We start from the raw sequence: 21,283 nt of genomic DNA on the forward strand, positions 1-21,283 counted from the left end.
GTGAACTTCGTGGTGGCGCCACAGCCAGACCGTGTGACAAAGTGCTGCGTTTTTGATAACTTTTGGTCCCTGACCCCTGAAGGGCGAGCGCACCAATTTGCAGCCGTGTCAAGCAAGGCCCCTAGGAGGAGTTCGCGCAAGTGCAGGGTCTGCAAATTGGAATGTGGCGTGGTTTTTCCAAGATGTCCAACGCCCTGTAGGGGATGGAATTTTTTTCCAAAGCCATGTTTCATGGTGTGAGGCGATATATCAGCATACTAATTTTGTTGTGGTCGTAGCTGTTACGCTGAATATTGTCAAATTCCAGGGGGCCCTGTAGAGCCATTTTGCATGTCGCAGTCCTCGCGACAGATTCAGATCGCCATTTTTCGCGAGCTGGGGCAGTCTGTCAAATTTGGTGAGTTTTCGAACAAGTTCAGGGGGTCAAAATTGCGCCCAATGACATATAAATAGGGAACAATAATAATTAAAGCTGCAAGCAGCGATGACAGGCCCTCGCAGCCCTTGCGGTTCGCAGGACCAGCAGCCGCCTCCCCTATCGTCCCACGACCTCTCTCCCAGCTGTACCGGCACGAGCTGTGGTCTGCAGGGCAGAAGAGTACAGCAAAACACACATGTACAAAAGGCAGGTCCTCCGGCCAGTAGGTGGCGCAGTGACCGTAGCACATCAGCATGTCAATCTGTGCAGTGTCCGATGTTCAGCATGACTGTAAAATCACATCCACATAGGATGAAGTATGCGGGAGATACAGCCAAAAATACATCAATTTCCTGTGCGTTGGCGAAGGGTCAACTTTGTGGCGGCGCAACGGCCAGACCGTGTGACGAAGTGCTGCGTTTTTGATAACTTTTGGTCCCAATGCCTTAAAAGTAACCAGACCAAGTTTCAGGTGGATTGGAGAAATCCTCTAGGAGGAGTTCGTAAAAGTGCGGGGAGTGAAAATTGCAAAATGGCGCAGTTTTGTCAAAATGGCGGACTTCCTGTGCGTTTTAGAGGGTACCACCAATAGACTTTTTTTCTTGTGTAGAGGTGATACATATGCGTACCAATTTTTGTGTCTGTAGGTGAAATGGGGAAGCAGATCTCATTCCAGGGGGCGCTGCTGAGCCATGTGGCCACGCCCACATATGACGATGAGGTGATATGAAAAGGTGCACAGGGGCTGATGTCATGATAGAGTAAGAGGCAGGTAGGATGAACAAATCAAGAAACACAGAAGCTTTCTCTATGGTGGCGAAGGGTCACCTTTGTGGCGATGCCGGGCCCACACGGTGTAACATCGAGCTGCGTTTTTGATAACTTTTGCTCAGCCATGTCTTCAGAACCAGGTGACAAAATCCCAGGTCCGTCAGAGTATTTCCCTAGGAGGAGTTCGTTCAAATACGAGGTGTGGAACATGGATAATCAGCCTGAACACAATTCATACCGCCAGTAGGTGGCGCTATGAGAGTTTCAGGTCATTAGCACATCAATCTGTTCAGAATGACAGGCTCAGCGTGCCTGATTTTTTTCATTTACATTGGATGAAGTATGTGGGAGATACAGCCACAAACACATCTATTTCCTGTGCGTTGGCGAAGGGTGGCAACTTGGTGGCGTGGTGGCGCCACAGCCAGACCGTATGACGAAGTGCTGCATTTTTGATAACTTTTGGTCCCTAAGCTCTTAAACCAATTTTCAGCCGTATCAAGCAATTCCATTCGGTGCTCGGGCCCTAATAATAAACACTACAATTACAATAGGGCCTTCGCACCACTCGGTGCTCGGGCCCTAATAAAAAACATTACAATTACAATAGGGCCTTCGCACCACTCGGTGCTCGGGCCCTAATAATAAACACAGCAATTACAATAGGGCCTTCACACCACTCGGTGCTCGGGCCCTAATAAAAAACATTACAATTACAATAGGGCCTTCACACCACTCGGTGCTCGGGCCCTAATAATAATAATAAACACAGCAATTACAATAGGGCCTTCGCACCACTCGGTGCTCGGGCCCTAATAATAAACGCTTGCATTTCAATAGGGCTCTTGCACCTTTCGGTGCTCGGGCCCTAATAATTACAAGATTGACCTTACATCGTTTGGCTTAGGAGGTAAATCTGGTTCTGATTGCAGGGAAGTAAACCACAGAAGAAGAAGAACCCCCCCCCCCCCCCCGGGCTCTCTCTCGGGCGACTAAATATAGCGACTGGTGCAGACAGCTCGGCCTTATAACAAATGGTAAGCGGAGCGTAGTGCAACAGAGAGGAGAGGAGCGGCGGTGGGAGCGGGTGGGGGTTAGTAGGGAGAAATAGGGAGCACATAAAGCTGCAAACAAAACCTGGGACTCATGTTGGAACTACCAACATACCCCTTCCTACTAGAGAACACCTTCATCTGGACCCTAAGACCCTCCGAAATCAACCCCCCTTTGGTCCACTTGGGGGGACATCTGACTGTGTCCTTCGGCAAGACACTTAACTTAACCCATATGCGTTTTCGTGAATCAAACTTCGGTATGACCTCAAGTTGGGTCACGGGCGATTCAGCCCTATAGACAAACTCAGATCAATGACTCAGCATTTTTGGACTCACCCAGAATTCCGAGGCGGTAGTTGATAGTGATGACTATGACGTTTCCGTAGCTGGCGAGGATGCTGCCGTCGATCATGTTACCCGTTCCTTCCACGTAGGAGCCGCCATGGATGTAAACCATGACCGGCTTTAGCCCGTTCTCGTCGTGGATATCTGTCGGGAAGGAAAAGAAAACGTGTCCAGTCACCTTTGTTTTTACCGACTATTAGCTGTCAGATTTTCAGGAACATGTGTGAAAACACCCACGGAGCAGATAGCGGCTAATGCTAATACCACCAATTGACTGAAATACATGCTAAATGGCTAAATGACAGCTAATTAACCCACAACTAATTAAACTTCCATGTAAAAAAGAAGCTGCAGCTAAGAGCTAGCGGCTATCAAGAATACCATATGCTAAAGGCTAATGCCAATAACACCAACTCAGTTTTCTTGACTAGACAGTGATTTTGCTAACAACTTAAACTTCTGTTGATTACATGTAAAGCAGCATAAATGAAGTACGTACATATAATAACATAGCAAACCAGCTAACAGTTAGCGGCTTACACAAATGCCACCATTTGACTACAGGCATGGGGTTGATTGTTGCTGAAAAAGCTGTCAAAGTGAAGCACATACAAAGTAGCAAAGTAGCAGCTAGCAGCTAACATGAATGCTAGCAATTGACTGGACTAAAATGTGAAACACATTTGCTAAATAAATGAAGTATAAGCAAAGTGAATGCAAACTAGCTAACTTGCAGCTAGCAGCTAGGGCTAATCCCACCATTTGACTGCACTACTCACTGCAGTGTATTCTGGGTGATTGGGCCTTTGTTTTTGAAGATGTATGACTAAGCCACCTTTTTAGCAAACACTCATTCAGTGTCAGCACCGCAGACTTTGACCTTTTTTCCCTTTAATTTCACAGAGGCCATTTTCACAACACAAGAGAGATTGTGACATTCTTCATGCGAGGCTGATGAGAATTTCATGTCTTTAACCCCTCGTAATTCCTACATCTGCCTGCCCTTCCGCCCCTCTCATTTGTTCTCTATGATAATGTACCTGGAACATGGCAATTAGACCACATGAGCACATTGTTTATGAAGCTTTCCAGTTGTGATTAAGCTAGGTGGGGGCTATCAACGCCATCCCAAGCCCTAATACCAAGGTCTGGGCTATCTATCAGATTCTTAGCATAGCTAGCATAAAAAATAGCTAAAAACATTTTTGGCGATTAGGTTGTAGTTTTCCCTAATTGGACAACATTAAGTCATTTCTAAGGATGTGCCGAAATGACTTCTTCAGCTAGTGGCAAACTAGAATATATTATGCTAAAGGTTAGCAGCTAGCATCTAACTGACTGGACTACATTGTAAAAGGGCAGACTGGACTATGATGTGGTAAATTAATTAAACTTCATGGTAGAAAAAGCTAGTAGCTAAAGGTTAACAAGAATACCATATGCTAAAGGCTAATGCTAATAACACCAACTGACTGGCATAAGTGATTATGCTTATTTAAAATTCTGTGTTACGTGTAATGGTATGCTAACAGATAGCGGCTAACACAAATACTACTATTTGACTGAAATACATGCTAAAACAAGCCCATAGCAGCTAGCACCTAACAGCTAACTGACTGGACTACACTGTTAAAGGTCAGACTGGACCATGGTGTGGTAAAAAAACTTCCTTGTAAGAAAAAAAAGCTAGCGGCTAACAAGAATATGCTATATATATGCCATATGCCATATGCTAAAGGCTAATGCTAATGACACCAACTGAGTGGCTTGAGAAGACAGTAATTTTGCTAACAACGTAAACTTCCGTGTTACATGTAAAGCAGCATAAATGAAGCACATACATATAATGGTATGCTAACGGTTAAAGGCAACACAAATGCCACTGTACGAAAAAAAGCTAGCAGGTAGCGGCTAACAAGAATACCATGTGCTAATGGATAATAGATAATGACACCAACTGAGTGGCTTGCTAGACAGTGATTTTGCTAACAACCAATCCCAATCTAGCCATCTAACTTGTTAGCATAGCTAGCATAACCTGACTAATGGATGGTTCCTTTTAAAATAAGTAAGTGGGAATGATCACATAATACCGGTCCGATATGTCTCCTTTGCAGATGTAGCAAGTCCAAAACCTTTAGCATAGCTAGCATAAAAAAGATTTACACAGCTGACTCTTTGGGCCCACCAAATACAAATGGCGGTTAACCACTACCACTGACAGCACCCCTACTTCCTGTTTCAATTACGCTCCACTTGCCCCCCTGGGGGGCCAAACACAAACCAGTGGAATGTGCCAATCCCAATCTAGCCATCAAACTTGTTAACATAGCTAGCATAAACTGACTAATGGATGGTTCCTTTTAATTAATTAAGTGGGAATGATCACATTCCCACTTAGCTTCCGGCGCGGCCTCGCGGTAGCAGCCCACCGAATGGTGCAAGAGCCCTATTGAAACCTTAGGAATTATTATTAGGGCCCGAGCTACGAATGGTGCAAGAGCCCTATTGAAACCCTTAGGATTATTATTAGGGCCCGAGCACCGAATGGTGCAAGAGCCCTATTGAAACCCTTAGGATTATTATTTTTCATTAGGGCCTGAGCACCGAATGGTGCAAGAGCCCTATTGAAACCCTTAGGATTTTTTTTTTTAGGGCCCGAGCACCGAATGGTGCAAGACCCCTATTGAAACCCTTAGGATTATTAGGGCCCGAGCACCGAATGGTGCAAGAGCCCTATTGAAACCCTTAGGATTATTATTAGGGCCCGAGCACCGAATGGTGCAAGAGCCCTATTGAAACCCTTAGGATTATTATTTTTTTTTTTTTTTTTTTTGTTTTTTTCCCCTCCGAGATCGCATTTTTGGAGGCCTTAACATGCCCAAAAACTCACCAAACTTGGTAGAAAAATTCATTCGCCCGAAAAATTTTCAAATTTGCTGACTTTTGAAATGCACATATAAAAATGGCTCTATAGCGCCCCCAACGCGTTTTTCTTCGTTTTCTGTCCGATCTGTACGAAATGTCACATGTATGATCAGAGTCTGACCCTAAACACATCTATACAACAATATTGAGGCTTTGACAGAGCGCCACCTACTGGCTACACAAAATGTTGTGTTTTCATAGGTTTTTCTGCCTGCCCCTGTGGCCTGTTTTGAGTAGGGTCACGAAAATTGGCACACATGTGTATCACCCCAGGATGCACAAAAAAGTCTCTTGGACCCCCCCTCCAAACCCACCAGGAAGTCCGCCATTTTGAAATTTCTGTTAATTTGTGACCCTGCTGCAAAACTTTTCACGCCTCGCATACTTCATCCAAATGAGCTAAAACTCACTGTGTCCACTCAGGACACCATAGGGAATAGACGCATTCCAAAACTCTTACAAAAGTCTTACAGTGTGGTGGGGGCGTGGCCTCAAAGTTGACCATTCGCCATTACAAAGGAACTCCCTGTATTTTTTGCCCTAACACGTAGCCCCGCTGGCCAGTTTGACACAGGATCATGAAAATTAGCACACATGTGTATCACCCCAAGACGCACAAAAAAGTCTCTTGGACCCCCCCTCCAAACCCAACAGGAAGTCCGCCATTTTGACTTTTGTGGCCATTTTTTTGCCTATTTGTGACCCTGCTTCAAAACTTTTCACGCCTCACATACTTCATACAATTGAGCTGAAATTCACTGTGTCCACTCAGGACACCATAGGGAATAGACGCATTCCAAAACTCTTTCAAAAGTATTACCGTGTGGTGGGGGAGTGGCCTCAAAGTTGACCATTCGCCATTACAAAGGAACTCGCTGTGTTTTATGCAGTACTACCCATATACTTTATGCAATGTGGACAACATTTTACAATACTGCTATGGACCCGAGTCTGAACAGATATATATGCTAATAGGATGATATGGTCATAGCGCCACCTACTGCTAACAGGAAAGATTGGTTGTAAACGTGTTCGTTGTATATCTGTGGAAATGAGAGGAGGAGAGCATAGGACAGGAGATTATAGGAGATGAGAGCATAGGAGAGAAGACTGCGATGACCCCACGGATCGCAAGGTGCGCGAGGGCCCGCAATGCTGCTTGCAGCTTTAATTTTTTTTTTTTTCCCCCCTGAGATCGCATTTTTGGGGGCCTTAACATGCCCAAAAACTCACCAAACTTGGTAGAAAAATTCATTCGCCCGAAAAAGTTTGAAATTTGCTGACTTTGAAAATGTACATAGAAAAATTGCTCTATAGCGCCCCCAACGCGTAGCCCCTCTGGTCGGTTTGACACAGGATTATGAAAATTGGCACACATATGTATCACCTCAAGACGCACAAAAAAGTCTCTTGGACCCCCCCTCCAAACCCAACAGGAAGTCCGCCATTTGAAAGTTTGTTGCCATTTTTGGCGATGTGTGATCCTGCTGCAAAACTTTTCACGCCTCGCATACTTCATCGGATTGAGCTGAAAGTCACCGTGTCCACTCAGGACACCATAGGGAAGAGACGCATTCCAAAACGCTTACAAAAGTCTGACGGTGTGGCCGGGGCGTGGCCTCAAAGTTTGACCATTTCAGAGGAAACAGGAAGTCGCTATAACTTATTCGTTTTCTGTCCGATCTGTACGAAATGTCACATGTATGATCAGAGTCTGACCCTAAACACATCTATGCAACAATATTGAGGCTTTGACAGAGCGCCACCTACTGGCTACACAAAATGTTGTGTTTTCATAGGTTTTTCCGCCTGCCCCCCTGGCCTGTTTTGAGTAGGGTCATGAAAATTGGCACACATGTGTATCACCCCAAGATGCACAAAAAAGTCTCTTGGACCCCCCCTCCAAACCCAACAGGAAGTCCGCGATTTTGAAATTTCTGTTAATTTTTGGCGATTTGTGACCCTGCTACAAAATTTTTCATGCCTCGCATACTTGATCCAATCAAGCTGAAAATCACTGTGTCCACTCAGGACACCATAGAGAGTAGACGCATTCCAAAACTCTTACAAAAGTCTGACGGTGTGGTGGGGGCGTGGCCTTAAAGTTGACCATTCGCCATTACAAAGGAACTCCCTGTATTTTTTGCCCTAACGCGTAGCCCCGCTGGCCAGTTTGACACAGGATCATGAAAATTAACACACATGTGTATCACCCCAAGACGCACAAAAAAGTCTCTTGGACCCCCCATCCAAACCCAACAGGAAGTCTGCCATTTTGACTTTTGTGGCCATTTTTTGCCTATTTGTGACCCTGCTTCAAAACTTTTCACGCCTCACATACTTCATGCAATTGAGCTGAAATCCACTGTGTCCACTCAGGACACCATAGGGAATAGATGCATTCCAACACTCTTTCAAAAGTATTACCGTGTGGCGGGGGAGTGGCCTCAAAGTTGACCATTCGCCATTACAAAGGAACTCGCTGTGTTTTATGCAGTACTACCCATATACTTTATGCAATGTGGACAAAATCTTACAGTACTGCTATGGACCCGAGTCTGAACAGATATATATGCTAATAGGATGATACGGTCATAGCGCCACCTACTGGTAGCAGGAAAGTTTGGTTGTAAACATGTGTTCGTTGTATATCTGTGGAAATGAGAGGAGGAGAGCATAGGACAGGAGAGTATAGGAGACGAGAGCATAGGAGAGAAGACAGCGATAGCCCCGCGGATCGCAAGGTGCGCGAGGGCCCGCAATGCTGCTTGCAGCTTTAATTGGTCTTTTGTTATTGTTTTCCAGTTGCTGTAGGCTGTGGTGTGCATCATGGAAAGCTGCCTGCTCTCTCTTTATATATATATGTTCTTTTCTTTATGCGGCAAGTTTAGTCTTGCCCACTTCATCACTGCCCACTTGGGGGGGGGGGTGATATATTCCCCCCGCAGACTGCTGTGCATCGTGCACATTACTCATCTTTATATGGGTGTACGAGGAGTGTGGGGGTGGAGGGGGTGGGGGGTTGGCATTGGGGGGAGGCATTGCTTTTAACTGGAAAAAATACAAATGGAGAGTTAAGCGTTTCCACTCACAGCGTCCGGTTCTATAATGCTCCACTCGGGCCAAACACAAACCAGTATGAGAGAGAGCTGCTAAAACCAACCGTCCGAATACATAGATACAAAAAACTAGCAATGTTAGCATGCTAATGTTAGCATTTTTGCTATACATTACCCAGCATGGGTGTCGAGGTCAAGGTCAAGTTCAGATTAGAACAGGATGTGGGATGAGGCGGTGGGGCTAGCAAGAAACCGAAATGGACGCCAGTGGATGGAATGGCTGTGTCACAAAATCTAGATGTCATGTTGCTAAGAGACTAAAAAAACACCACCGAGCAGGTAGGTAGCTAGGATGTAGCCATGTTGCTAAGCTATGCTAACCCTGCACATATACTACAAAGACTACCTGCTAGCTTCCAAAGATGTCTGCCAACTTTCGGTCGATCTGATTGGTCAAAATGGGCCTTGGGTCTCACTTAAAGGTTACCTTAATACTTGTAATAGAAGTCACCAAAAAAAGATGTGCACCTCTTAATATGTGTTCTAAAGCATGAAGAAATGACAGTAACATCATAAAAAATATATTCTAGTGTAAAAGAACACTATCATGGAAAAATGAGAATTAAAGGTGTGTTTGACTCAAAGGGTTAATCCTGAGGAAGCGCTCTGCAGTGTTTTGAGGTCTCTGCAGCAGAGATGAGGTATAGGTGAAACCACAGGGGAGCTACAGGAGTAATTAATTTCCACTGCAGATGTTCAAAGAGTCAGAGCGCATCCATCTTCCTGAAAACACAGGCGAAGCCGAAGGCCGTGAAGCAACCTGTTGTCGTTGTCATGGACACCTAGCAGTGAATATTGTGTTTTAAAAATAAAATAAAATAAAATAAAATTATAAAGCATGGTGGTGGTAGTATTATGGTTAAATAAAATAGTATAAAAAATAATAAAATAATAATAATATTTTTTTATCCATACATTAACAAAAAAACATACCCTAAAATAAGCATGGTGGTGGTAGTATTATGGTTAAATTAAATTAAATTGAATTAAATAGCACGGTGGTGTTAGTATTATGTATGTAGTATGAATAAATGATTACATATTATTATTAATTATTAAATATTAATTTATCATTTTATTCATTTATTCTAAGATAAAATAAAATAAAATAACTTGGAAGCAACATTTTTAAATGTAGAAAATTTAATTAATGACATCAAATACTTATATTTTATAAAATTATTATTATTATTATTATTATAACCTAAAATAAGCATGGTGGTGGTAATATTAAATTAAATTAAATTAAATTAAATTAAATTAAATTATGAAGCACAGTGGTGGTAGTATTATGGTCTTAACTTCAAAATAAATCATTGAATAAAAACTAATCAACAAAAATAATATATTTATATTTGTTCAGTAAACTACACTTAATTCTTAAGAACAAGATGAAACAATAACATCCTGGGTAGGAAGCAATAAAAGATACAAGAAAACTAGACAAACTCAAACTACAATTTTTTAACCCTTACCGGCCACCTGCTGCATGCTTTTTAATCTATTTTAACAACACAAAAAAACCGTTTCCCAATGATCTGGCCTTTACTACTTGTTTCCTTAGCAGTGTGATATAACCCCAGAGGAAATGAAAGCTGAATAAAACATGAATGAAATAATTACAGTCTCCTTAAAAAAATAAAAATATGATTTTATCATTTCTAGGTCACAGAAAACCCCTTTGAGGTTTTTTTAAAACACATTTTTTCGCACTAAAACTTCCTGATTTTTTGTCACGTGACTGCTCGTTGCACAAAAATGCATTAATTATCATCAAATGTGTGTGAAGTGAAGTTGCAATTGAAGTGGTTTGACCCCATTAACCTGTTAGGCATTCTGGTGATGGAAATATAATTCAATAAAAACATATCGACTATCGACTGCAGTAAACAGCTTTACAAAGTCTGAGTGTTCATTTTGAGGACATGGAGCTAATTAATAACACTAGAGAAATATTCAATCAACACTATCAGCATTCAATAATAATATTTTTTTGATGTTTATTATATTTCTTTATTATATTTTTATCTTTATTTTCCCCCTGAAAAACGCCAAGCAATAAATTTTCAAGAGTCAAAACAACACGGGTTTTTAGTGCTCATGCTTTACCGAGCAGTGGAAGAAGAAAAGAAAGGGTGGGGGGGGAACCAAGACTATTGACAAACAACTGTAACTTGCAATACCGCCAGCAAATGACGAGCAGCACGAAGGTTAGCATCGCTGCTGGTTTGTGTTTTGACATTTAGCTCGGTTAGCTTCGGGAAAACCTCGTCTGTTGCATCCCGACGTCATTTAAACACATTTTCTGAGGCAACAGGAAAATAGGGCCTAGAAATACTATGTTCTACATATTAGAACATACATGTGACTGTATATTAAGATCAATGACATGAAATCATGCTAAAAGTAAGGCTAAACACGATAGCTCTATCACCCCTGGTGGCTGCTTGAGGTATATGTTATAAACTCCAAACTCCAAATTTGATGCACTTTGACGGGTAGAAAATCTACAAACTTACAAAATTATATATACATATATACACCCCCCAGAACGACTTTTGATCAGCTGTTGAGGCTTTGTTGATGACAACTACAGTATATTACAGGAAATCTCGCATTATGTTACGTCATTTCTCGTTGCCGTGGCAACAGGAAAATAGGTTTGCGGGATCATTTCGTGGGTCTAGAAATACTTGGACAGACATGTTACTGACATGACATCATGCTAAAAGTTAGCTCTATCGCCCCCTGGTGGCTGCTTAAGGTATATGTTGCAAACTCCACCTTCTTCCTGTTAACGTAGCATTAAGCAAACGTCTCAATTTAATTTACTATATTTTTTACAGAAACAGCTAGCTAGCTAGTTTTTAGCATACCAACCTGCTCATGTTTTAATTAGTTAGCTGCAAGCAGCTACAAGCTAAATGTGGAAGTGAACCTCTTGACCTCTACTGCAGACTGTGGTTCCAAGATGGTGTCTTTTTTTTTCAACATGGCCACCTGCATATGAGCTATTGTAGGTTGCAGGTTGTAGCTGTCTGTCAAGACTCTCCCAAAAAAGACAGGAAGAAGAAAAAAAGAGGAGTCAAATGCAGTTGATTTAACCAAAAAAATACAAAAAAATTTCTCTGCTGTCATGCACAAGTGTCAAAAAGAGAAGGGGGGATTAAAGAGTTAAAAATAAAAAAATACCTGTATCACTGCCACCTTTACTGCTGAAATCTGCGTCTTGTCTTTTTGTGTCAGTCCCTGGTGTTGAGGAGAAAGTAGAAAAAGTGGAAACATTTAAAAAAATTAAAATTAAAAAATCAGGCAAAAAAGTTGGAGTGCTGTGTGTGTGTCTCTCAAAAAATCTAAAAATTACATTTTTATAATTTCTAAAATTAAACAAAAATCTTCTGTATATATATATATATATATATATATATATATATATATATATATATAGGGGGGATTATATATATATATATATATATATATATATATATATATATATATATATATATAAAACCCGACATATGCTAAATCAACAAATTATTTTTTTAGATATACATAATTTTTCTAAAACAAATTTTTTAATTTAATTTACCTTAAAAAAATAAATAAATACATTTTGCTATTGCATAATGGTTCAGCAGCGCCCCCTAGAGTCATTCCCAGGTCCTGGTTTGCACCAAAAAAAAAAAAGTCTGCCCTTTTGAAAAAAAAGAACAATTGACAAAAGAAATTAAATTTAACAAACGCCACCTAGTGGCAACAGGTAGAAGGCCTTAACATACTATTTGCTTCTACTACTCTACCACCACCTTCTGGCCCCAAGCAGTACTGCAGGTTGGTATCACCTATATATGAAATCCACTTCATTATTTATTATTGTGTAGCTACAACCATTGTATCCCACAATGCATCACAAAAACATCGCAGACATTCAGGCACGAACGTGATGCAAGAAATGTCAGTAGGTGTAGTACCATTTCCCGCCCACATGAGGGTACCTGAGGACCGAAGGGCATTAAAAAAAACTAAAATTCTAAATTACATTCCAGTAAAAGAATTGGCATGTTCACAGAAAATTGATATTTGATAAGAGAAATGTCATTATGGATATCAAATAAGTTCCACTGCTTCACTGTGAGCCATTTAAATCTTTCCTGTAGCTTTCTATTGGACCGCTTTGTTGACGGGTAGAAAATCTACAAAACTACAAAATTATATTTGTTTTGCACCCTCCAGAACGACGACAAACAAAGCTGGCAGGGCATAGCATAGCATAGGCTTACTAGCTAAGGCCTTTTACTTAACCTTGAAGCTAATAAGATTGTCAAGTATAGCATATGCTAACATGTAGCACATACAACATCCCTTTATCAAGCTAAATCAAACTAATATGACTAGTGCAGTGCATCTTGGGTAGTGGAGTCTTCTAACCACATTATCAGGTATTACAGCCTGGCTCGTTTGTGGTTACCATATCTCCACCATAGCTTTCACTAATCAGCAAAGAGGTCTCGACAGGCTCATAATGTGGCAGCGGTGGCCTGTTTGCACATTAAAGCTGCTCGCTGGGGAGAACAAGCTGCACAAACACGGGCCCGGTGCCATGTTAGTGTAACCTGACTGAGCGTGAACCTCTACATCTGCTCATGCTGGTCTCACACACACATAGATAAATATGCACACCCACAGACATATGAAATCTATATTTTAGAGTGGGTTTATAAACCACATCGCCTTATAATGCTTGGACTCTTCCACTGTATGCTTGTCATAGCTACTCGCAGTTCGGGAGGGGTTCTAATGTCATTTGAAGTCCAAGACAGCTATCGAGGAGACCAAGAGAAGTTTTTGAAGTGTCCAAGCTAGGCCTAGGACCGCTTTTGGATTTGAAATGTCCAAGCTAGGCCTAGGACCGCTTTTGGAAACGAAGAGATGCTAAAGACCTAAGTTAGCATGTTAGGCTAACAAGTAGGGCTTGTTTGGAGGACTTTCAGCAGCAACCTTCCACACTTCGGCAACATCCCAAAGCTAACACTCCAGTACCGAAGGGTACCTCCATGTCCCTGATGCAGCCCTTGGGTTTTGGTGTGCGGCCATGATCCTAAGGTTGTGCAAGGCACTAATGAAATTATCATAGTTACTAATTGTGACCAACATATTGGCGCCAAATAATCTGCAGTTCATTGACTGGCCACTTGAGAGTTTGCACCAAAAAGGAGCCGCCCCCTATGGACGACCATGTTGAAATGTTCAACTTCACAGCCGTAACCAGGAACTCGGGCGCTACAACTAGCTGTGGCATCAGTAGAAGCCGCGAGGCCGACGTAGAAATGTTTCCCATAATGCATTGCACCACATTTTGCAGTTGTGGGACACATTGCAGTCATTGAGAAATCTCAATGACTGCAAGAGGACCTTGTAAGGGAAGTCTTCTCTCACTAACCGTATGACTGCTCAGAACGCACCCACCCTTGACAACAGTGAGATTGGATGTAAACATTAATGGCCTCCACCTCCACCTCCAACACCCCCCACTCCTCCTCCTCTAGTCGAGGCACTAATGTTCATCACGGGTGGATGCACGCCTGAAGAGGCAGAGAGGATAACAGATGCTTCCTTCTTCTTTGGTACAAGAAGGGGTTAACACAGGGTTAACTAAGGGAATGCGTGTCTCCATCTTTGTCTCTCTTCTCTCTCTCTCTCTCTCTCTCTCTCTCTCTTTCTGCCACATAAACTCCCTGCCTCCCTTTTCAGAGACGTACTCTGAATGCCAGTAAAGACATAAGAGCGTTTTGTGCGCTCCCATGAGAACACGAGGGGGGGGGGGGGGGGGGTACCAAAACGAGGAAATGAAGAACGGCTTTACAAGTGCCATTGTAATCAGATTGCTCTGAAAGCCTGTGTTTACATACCCGTGTACCCATGTTCCTGTGATTTACACTGCTGAGACCAGTGTCTGTGTACATGTAGAACAACTCGGGAGAAAATGATTGAAAGGATGACTAAATGGAAAACACACATGAATAAATGAATACATGTTTTCAAATCTAGGCTAGAAATGGATGAATGGATAGATATCTGGATGGATGGATGGATGAATGAATAAATGGATGGATGGATGGATGGATGGATGAATGAATGAATGAATGGATGGATGGATAAATAGATGAAGGGACAGATAATGATTAAACAAATGTGTCTAAATGATTCATATAAAACTGAATGAATGAATGGAATAATGAATAAATGAATAGATAGACATAACTACACACAGAAGCAGCATGAATTGACAGACATGAATGAATGAGTGAAGAAATGAACAGATTAGTGGATACATTCTCAAAATGGTATAAAATTAAATTAATGAATGAACAGCTGGTGGGATATTTTGACATTACATGGAATTTCTGAAAAAGGCCAACTCGGGTGGATGGAGTGGGGGGTATAAAGATGATGGGCAGCGAACGGAGCTGTATCTGAGATAGACGTGTCACTTCCTGCTGAGCGGACTGTACAGACACGTTATAATGACTAGCCAACCTAAGTGTGAATGTAAATATTAATTTTCATGCTTTAACTTTCACCGAGGAGTTTTAGCAGTTGTGTCGAGGCTTTTATTTTGAAATGTTTCTATTATTCTGTCACGGTTGGTGTTACTTCCTGTCCTCAAACAGTCACTTCCTGGTTTTATGGTGGCCGGGAAGGCAAAAAAATGCAAAAACCACAACATAAATGTAAAAATTAATAAATAATAATAAATTATATATTATATTATATATAAATAGTTGCATTTATAGACTTGTTACAAACTAACTTTGCGCAAAGTTACCATTAGCTAACCTAAGTGTGAATGTAAATATTCATTTTCATGCCTACTCTACTCTGGTGAAGCTTTTATTTTTATTTTTATTCTGTCTATTATTATTATTATTATTCTGTCACTGTTGGTGTTACTTCCTGTCCTCGAACAGTCACTTCCTGGTTTTACGGTGGCCGGGAAGGGCCAAACCAAATGCTTTCATGCTTTAACTTTCATCGAGAGATTTTTGCAGTTGTGTTGAAGCTTTTATTTTGAAATGTTTCTATTATTCTGTCACGTTGGCGTTACTTCCTGTCCTCGAACGCACCGTCTCTAATTACTGCCTCCCTTCTTGAGTCATCGAAACCCTGCTGAAGGAGCCCTACTGCATTTTCTTCAGCCTCTTCACAATAATGCTGATTTATTGTGCTGAAATCCCAAATTCAATACAATAACTTTATTTCTGAATCATTTGAGAAAAGCTCCCAGCGACACAGGATTGTGAGATTATCCCCCCCTCTCCTCCACTTTTTTAATCTACCATGTACTTAAGAGCGCAGACTCCACACACTGTGACTCAACACAAAACCCTACAAGTTACATCACACGTAGCATGAAGCCCCGACCAAATGTAAAGACGCTGTCAGGTAATCACTGCAGAGGGGATCAAAAACAAAAAACCATTACAAAAGCTCCGACTAATCATTCATAAGCTTTTGTGTTTCAGAATAAAGACACTTTGTCCGACTGAAATCACAAATGAAAGGAGCTCAATCATTTCAATGTGCTTCTTTAAATCCGTCATAAAAAGGACAAAAGTTCTTTGGGGAAATGTACATCTTTGATTGACAGTTAAAGTTGACAGGCGGAGCGGAAAAAAGCTCCACATATCCACACAAACTGTTCCAGGTTTAAGCACAGATATGCAGTAGTATATGTTTATATTAGGGATGGAACGGTTCACTAAATCCACGGTTCGTTTTGTATTACGGTTCTGAGGTCACGGTTCGGTTCGGTTCACATTGTTGAGGGTTTTTCTACTTTTAACACTCTAGAAATACCAGATGAGCGTAAAATACACAGCCTATTTATCCAACATTCAACATATTTAAGAATCAGTTCAGTGTTTCCCATATCATTATATCAGGTCAAGTCAATTTAATTTCTTTTTCATTTCTATATAGCACCAGATCATAACAGAAGCCATTTAAGATAACCTTTACTATAGAACAGGTCTACAGCTTGTTCTTTTATTAACCAAACTAAACAGCTCATGTTATTTATCTTATTTGCACTGCAGCATGTCATTTCTGTCTGCGCTGCTGTCTGCGCACAGAGGCCCAATGTGCATACACACACAAATACACACACAGACAAACACACACACAGACACACACCATCGGACAGAACGTGTGTTGCTTTGTCCACCATTGCTCATGACATGCTAGTTGGATAGACTGAACTCTATGACTACGCTAAGTTAAGCTAACGTTACTGATGTCCGTGTCAGCTTTGCGCACGATTGGACCAAGAGTGCTGTGGGTCTCTGCCTGCAACTGAACCTGCTGCGTGAAGCTACAGTGAGTAAACGGCTGGGAGTGCGTTGATGCGGGGGAGGAGCTCACGATCGCTGCTTGTCGAGGACAGTAGTCTGACTACAGAAAGATTTCATGTTAGTCTCCAAAAGTGACCAGAGAGAGTCACTAGTAGCTTTAGATTAAAAAAAGTTTGAAAAGCCGCCAAATGTAGCGGGAGAGACGCCAAGTTGCCAACACTCATCTCCATGCTGTGGTAAAAACGCCTCCCTGTATTACTTTGTGCGCATGTCCAGAACCGAACAGAACACGTCCCCCGAACCGAAACACGTGTAACGAACGGTTCACATTTTTTTTCTGAACCGTCCCACCATATTAGTGTTGGTAGGACTGACAGAGTTAGGAGGTATGTTAGGCACATATTTAATTTATGGTATTATTATTATTGTTGTTATGTTATTTATTTTGTTTAACCACTGAAAAAAAATCACCTAAAACACAAAAAGTAAAAATAATTTTAAATTAAAAAAATATTTTTTTTCTTAAATACTTACTTACCTACTTCTTAAAAAAAATCACCTAAAACACATACAAAAAGGAAAAAAGTTAAATTTACAAAAATTAAATTTAAACATTTTATATAAATAAATTATAATTAAATTTAAAAAAATCTACAGGTACATTTAATTTAAGTTAAACACATTATCAGTATTTTTATTGTATTTTTTTAAAAAAAAATTTTATTTTGTCTCTTACTATTTACTGTAAAATTCACCTAAATTGCATTAAACCAATACAAAAAAAATAAAAAACACTCACTAAAAAAAAAATCACCTAAAACACATAAAAAACAAAACAGGAACAAATCCTTTATAAGCTAGCAGGAGCATCACTAAAGAATAAATAAATTAAATTTAAATTTAAAAAAATCTAATAATGAGCACATTAGTGCCAAGTAGGCAGATTTTTAGGAAGTACATTTAATTTAATTTAATTTAATCACTAAAGAATTGAATAAATAAATATGTGATTAAATAAATAAATACTAAAATAAAATGTGACAATTCTCTTTTTTGGGCTAATTTAAAAAACACATACATTTCTTTTACTATTCCTGTAAATTTAACCTAAAATGCATTAAACCAACACAAAAAACGTCCACCAACCAATCAAATTGCAGGATATATAACTTATATAAGCCTTTTGAATGAACATCTAACAGTGACCTTTGAACTTTGGTGTCCAAAAATGTCCAAAAGTCCATCATAATAATGACATTTTTCCTATGAATTAAATTGACACAACTCCTGAATAGACATCAAACAGATGGATGAATTCACTCATTAAAAATGATTTTTTTTTTTGCTAAAATTGCCACTTATCTGTCGGCTTTTTTTAATAGGATGGGAGCAGTGACAGCATCACTGAGGGTCTGATGGTGTAACAGTGTAACATCCGTCTGCAGTTAGGAATTACATTTAAACTTTTTTAATATCATATACGGCCTTTTTAACTTTTCAAATTTTCAGGACACCCTGTCTCTCTCTCAGCACTTCGTTCATTAGTCCAGTAAGAGTCATACTGTGCTGCTCTGAGGCTCACACTTTTGTGGGTCGATAAAAATTCCCAGTATTAATTTTCTGGAGAGGGTCTGATGTCACTAATACATGGAGCGAACAAACTTCCATTGATTATAATGAAAAACTACCTCTCTTCGCTGACGACACCTTAATGCTTCAATAAATAGCAAACTAGCTAGCTACAACTAGCTAGCTAAACACCACTCACTTATATTCCTTGTACACCTTTCCTCTGTATCCACATTCTCATAATTCATATGTGACGATAGCAATATTGATATTTTTTGGAAGTAAATACGCTTCGACTGATGCATTAATCAAGCTCCACTGTTATCCACCCAGATATTTTGCTAACATTAGCAGGCTAACTAAAGTTAGCTAGCTAACTGTAGTTCAGTGGACAATACTCCACCACGTATAACAATTCTCCCTACGTGAGCTAATGGCATACTGGTCCACCTCTCACGAATGCTAATTAGCCTCCTATTAGCATTTAGCTTTAGCACACACCATGATTCTACTTTCCATTCATGTTTGTATCACACTTAGCTGAGAAGCTAACCAATTAGCTAGCCAACGATACACTTCCACTCATCCATCAATCAAGCTCCAGTATTATCCAACTAGCTTTTATTTTGCTAGCATTAGCAAGCTAACTAAAGTTAGCTAGCTAACTGTAGTTCAGCGGACAATACTCCACCACGTATAACAATTCTCCCTATGTGAGCTAATGGCATACTGGTCCACCTCTCACCAATGCTAATTAGCCTCCCAACAATACGCTTCCACTCATCCATCAATCAAGCTCCACCGATATCCAACCAGATATTATTTTGCTAACATTAGCAAGCTAACCCAAGTTAGCTAGCTAACTGTGGCTTCAGCGGACAATAATTCCACCACATGTAACAATTCTCCAAATGAGCTAATGGCATACTGGTCAACCTCGCTAATTAACCTCTTATTAGCAATTAGCTTTGCAACAATCAAGGCAGCGACAACTGTGGATAAAGTGAAACATGGACAAGGACGTCCACAAAGTTAGTGGACTTACCATCCTCTGTGGGGACGTAGATGTTCAGGTAAAGGCAGTCCTCGCTCTGTTCCTGCACGTAGGTTACCACTGTATCCAAGTTGGCGGTGAACCACACAGGAAGCATATCATTGAGTAAAAAGCGGTCCTCTAAGAACTGAGGACAAACTGGTGAAAACTGAGTAGCATTCCTGATTCCCGGCCAGGACATAGGCGGCTCCGGTGGTTGGAATCTCCGCTCTCCCGTTGGGGCCAAAGCATACGGGATTCCCAAATACTGCTCCACTGGTCCCAGTATCTCATTGGGTAATGTGACTTTCACTCCTCGCAATTTCCCGTAATTGGTGGTGACAACAGGGTGCTGCTGGGCGGCCACGGAGATCAGCCCCACCCACAGCATGAAGCCGACCTTGGCCGTGGAGCAGCACAACCATCCTCTGGGCGTCGACATGCTCCTGCTGTGCTTTAAACGGTCGCAATTACGGTCCACCTAAGGATCCTCTGCAACCCCACACCCCACCCCACCGCCCCCCCTCCACCACCACCCCTTACCCCCTCCAAGGAGATTCCTCCTGCTTCTCCTCAGGCTATGAGCTGAGGAAAAGAGCCCCAGCCGAAGAAAGCAGCTTCGTCAGCGCTCCCCATGTCGAGAGCCTTGCAGGGACCATTGGCTGCCGTACCACTCTCCCATTCAGGAGGAAGCCTAGCCCGCTCTGGTTACCTGGAATCCAGCGAGATGGGATATCCTAGAAAAAAACACACAGAACAATCTGTTAGCACACTATAGCATGCTTGCTAATTAGGCTAATCAATTCATCTGTAAGCCACGTACATAGTCTAACACCAAAGATCTGGTCCAATGAGCACTGACCCAACATTATGGTACAATTTTAAACCGCATTTGGGGCCCCTCTAGCAGGTGCTTGAGCAGCCTCTAGGCCTCCGACTAGCACCTAGTCAACCATAGTAATGATACCAGAGACAACCAGATGTCTTCAGCACCCTGCAGCCTCTAGGCCTCTGCTCTACAGGACAGCCTCTAAATGAAGGCACCTGAGAGGCATCCTTATCCGAGTAGCTCCCTGCAGTGTGGAGAGGCTGCAACCTTTCAAAATAAGAGAATACACAAGAGCTTTTTCAGTACTGTACTGTTCAGTACAAGCAGGGACCAAATCAGGCATCTAGAGCATCATCATCATTAGATCCAATCTCAGTTTGCCCAGCGGTGTCAGTGTGAACATGTTGTCATGCTAATATTTGCTTTGAGCTGTAAGTAATGCTGCCTAAGGACAATTTCAGAGAGTCAGGAAAAAAAAAATTCCAGGCTCCTCAGTGAGGGATGGGGAGGAGGCGGAGCCCCTTGATTTGGGCTCTGAGCCATTTTACAGATAAAAACCAGATGGCATGCGTACTTGTTGATTCAATTTCCTCCTTCCACCACCGCAAGCAGATTGAAATATATATATATATTTCATGTGACTGCCAAGAAAGTTGATTAATTACCTGCTCACTCACTCACTCACTGAAAGTCAGGCCAAATCAATTATTAAAATCTCACGTTGACCGGCATCGACTCCAACTCCGGGTTGGTTTTTAAAAAATGAATGAAAAGAACGCATGAATAAATGAAGTGGATGTCTGCTAATAGAGTTAAAGTACATGCCAATCTTTTGAGTAAGATTTTGAAACTAAACAGGGATTAG

The 21,283-nt window shown here is 41.3% G+C and overlaps 1 protein-coding gene across 2 annotated transcripts in view; it reads right to left on the minus strand.

Annotated features, from left to right (window-relative positions):
- Positions 1-20,050, minus strand: part of LOC114431549 (neuroligin-4, X-linked-like) — an 81,249-nt gene extending 61,199 nt beyond the window's left edge. Inside the window, exons 1-3 of one of the 2 annotated variants that reach the window (XM_028399084.1) lie at positions 19,602-20,050; positions 11,829-11,885; positions 2,581-2,733 (exon numbers count right to left, since the gene is read on the minus strand). In XM_028399084.1, coding sequence (XP_028254885.1) covers positions 2,581-2,733; positions 11,829-11,885; positions 19,602-20,031 — 640 coding nt within the window. In that variant the 5' untranslated portion in view covers positions 20,032-20,050. The remainder of the gene's footprint in view (positions 1-2,580; positions 2,734-11,828; positions 11,886-19,601) is intronic. The other variant, XM_028399085.1, reaches the window with a different exon arrangement.
- Positions 20,051-21,283: the final 1,233 nt, after the last annotated feature.

The sequence above is a fragment of the Parambassis ranga genome, chromosome 2 (genome assembly GCF_900634625.1).
Source record: "Parambassis ranga chromosome 2, fParRan2.1, whole genome shotgun sequence".
Classification (NCBI taxonomy): Eukaryota; Metazoa; Chordata; class Actinopteri; family Ambassidae; genus Parambassis; species Parambassis ranga.